Below are 2500 nucleotides of genomic sequence, written 5' to 3'. Positions count from 1 at the left end.
TGCGCGAGAAGGCAAACATGTTCACGCGTCGTTCAACACAGACAGAGCAGCAGGAAGCCAAGCGTTTCTCAGAAACCTGACGTCAATGTGCACACACGCACGACCCCAAAATCTTACTCCACATAATTCAAAGTCAAGGAGGATGTCCTTACTGCCTACATAAATACGTAGGTTACAAAACGCCTTAACGAGTGTAAACTATTACTACCCATCGTTTCCGATTTGTATTTGGATTTGCCCGCCAGTTTTGTATGTGGCAAAACCGAACTCCATACTGTGTAACCACATTAAAAAGCACGCTTTAGAACAAATCCTCAGCTGCGGTCCATTTATCTCACAATTAGACTAATTTCGTTTTTCCGATTGATGCAGGCATAAGTGCCCATTATGACAAAATGTAAATGTTTTGTTCTCATACCGAGTCATATGAGTCAGTCCAAAATGTAATTTCATACTAAGAGATATTATATCAGTTTGAGAATGTACTCATTTTAACCTCTCTCGCCACGTTTAATAACCGTTAATTATTCAACGGTTATTTACCTTCAGGGCTTTTTGTACGTACTCTAATGTACACTCCTCAAGGATGCAGACGGGTCGATGGACACAAGCAGTGTGTGCAAAAATGAATGTATTTAGCCTTCATCATAATGATCTGCTTCCTATCAAGTTGTCAATAGTTTGGTATAAATGTCCGACGTCAAGCGAAATCAATTCTACTGGAATTATGAACACACACACACACACACACATACAGAGAGAGAGAGAGAGAGAGAGAGAGAGACGAACACACACCACTAACTCTCATCAGCATCAGATAATTGTAAATCTTTTAGTGTCCAATTGATGGGTTGCTGGTAAAACGATCATTCATCTTTTTTATTCCCTGAGTGCTGCACGCGTCTAATTGGTGGCAACTTTGTCACTTTGCATCATTCAACGGCGCACAGAGGAAAGCCCCCTTTCCACCTGACGTCAGACAGATCGTTTAAAAAGGCGGTTTGGGTGAGATTATGAGCAAGAGAAGGAACATCACGACCGAAGAAGCAACAAGACCTCAAGACAGCGCCAACTTTCACTTCTCCAACCACCGTCACTCTCTCATCAACTTTGAAGAAGATGGTATCCACGCGTATACAGTGCGCACTGGCGCTCGTATGCCTAGCGCTCGCCATCAGCAGCGTATCTACCGCGCCGTCTGATGCCAAACTTCGCCAGCTCTTACAGAGGTCCCTTCTCGCACCTGCCGGGAAACAGGTAGAGAGAAGAGAGAGAGAGAGAGAGAGAGAGAGAGAGAGAGAGAGAGAGAGAGAGTGATTTTCACCAGATGTGGTGATTTTGATTTACTATCCGAAAAGCAGTTTTTAAATGAAAATTTGTAGTAATACTGGTTAAGACAGTGAAGAATAGATATCTGGTTATAGATTTCACTTGGTCTCCCAATACATATCTTTTTATGTGGCGCACTCGTCTCCCGAGCGTTGAAAGCAACGCGCCAGGCAATGCGCTGTCCGCGGTGCTGAACTCGATGCAGTTTTCTTTGCGTTAAATATTGTTCGATCAAGCACGTCAAAGGAACAAATTTGCAGAATCCAGTAGAGCTGTATGCCTTGCAGATTTAAAGTGTAGTCATCTAAATCCACAGTGGAATTGCGATTGAACCTGTTTTGATTACATTTTATTTTTAGTATTCAGTTGACCCATTAAAAACATTTGCTGTATGAAATAGACGTCTATAAATAAACTGAATTGATTTTAAATGTGTTCTAAGACCATACAGTTCCTAGACTTCTTAAAATGCTGCGCACACGCAACAAGTGGTTTAAATATTTCAGTCTAACTCTGTGCAAATAAAGTGAAGTTAATTTTCGCATCTTTCTCTTCTAAATTTTCTTTAAAGGAACTTGCCAGATATACACTCGCAGAACTTCTGTCAGAGCTCGCGCAAGCAGAGAACGAGGCGATGGACACTGACGACTTAGCTCGTGGCGCAGAGCAAGACGAGGTGCGTCTGGAGCTGGAGCGAGCCGCTGGTCCCGTGCTGGCTCCACGGGAGCGCAAAGCTGGATGCAAGAACTTCTTCTGGAAAACATTCACGTCGTGTTAATTCTTCAAACATAAGCCATGTACTGTGTTTATTTCCCCATATTCTTGTTTTTTTTATTTGGTATTCATATAATCTCGACCAAAATATAGCGACCAATTCTCCTAAATATGTAAATACAGCCCTCTAATCTGTTCTACTGGTGATTTAAAAATATCAGTAATAATAACGCTTATAGTTTTAACTAATAAGAGAGACGTGTTATGAAAGAATGTTCTACGAATGTATGCAATTCTGCATCTAATAGTGCTTTATGTATTCTGGCAGATAAACTATTTTTAATTGTTTGTTTGAATAAAATCTATGTTTCAGAGCTAAGGTATCACAAAGATTTATTTCTTTGCTTTACTTGCTGCAGATCTAGATGCATGTACGCATGCACACACACACAAACAC

The 2500-nt window shown here is 41.1% G+C and overlaps 1 protein-coding gene across 1 annotated transcript; it reads left to right on the top strand.

Annotated features, from left to right (window-relative positions):
* Positions 1-1119: 1119 nt before the first annotated feature.
* sst1.1 (somatostatin 1, tandem duplicate 1) lies at positions 1120-2107 on the top strand. The gene is made up of 2 exons (XM_030777668.1): positions 1120-1257; positions 1901-2107. The coding sequence occupies exons 1-2, from the start codon at positions 1120-1122 to the stop codon at positions 2105-2107; spliced, it is 345 nt and encodes a 114-aa protein (XP_030633528.1).
* Positions 2108-2500: the final 393 nt, after the last annotated feature.

This window comes from Chanos chanos, chromosome 6 (assembly GCF_902362185.1).
Source record: "Chanos chanos chromosome 6, fChaCha1.1, whole genome shotgun sequence".
Lineage (NCBI taxonomy): Eukaryota > Metazoa > Chordata > Actinopteri > Gonorynchiformes > Chanidae > Chanos > Chanos chanos.
Note: the sequence above shows the minus strand (reverse complement) of the source record. Positions and strands in the feature narration are given on the sequence as shown.

What these genes read in the sequence shown, in the direction of transcription:
- sst1.1 (XM_030777668.1), top strand. Translation starts at nt 1,120, where the DNA reads ATGGTATCCACGCGTATACAGTGCGCACTGGCGCTCGTATGCCTAGCG. An exon ending in TCGCACCTGCCGGGAAACAG is followed by an intron (nt 1,258 to 1,900) that starts GTAGAGAGAAGA and finishes TTTTCTTTAAAG; the next exon opens with GAACTTGCCAGATATACACT.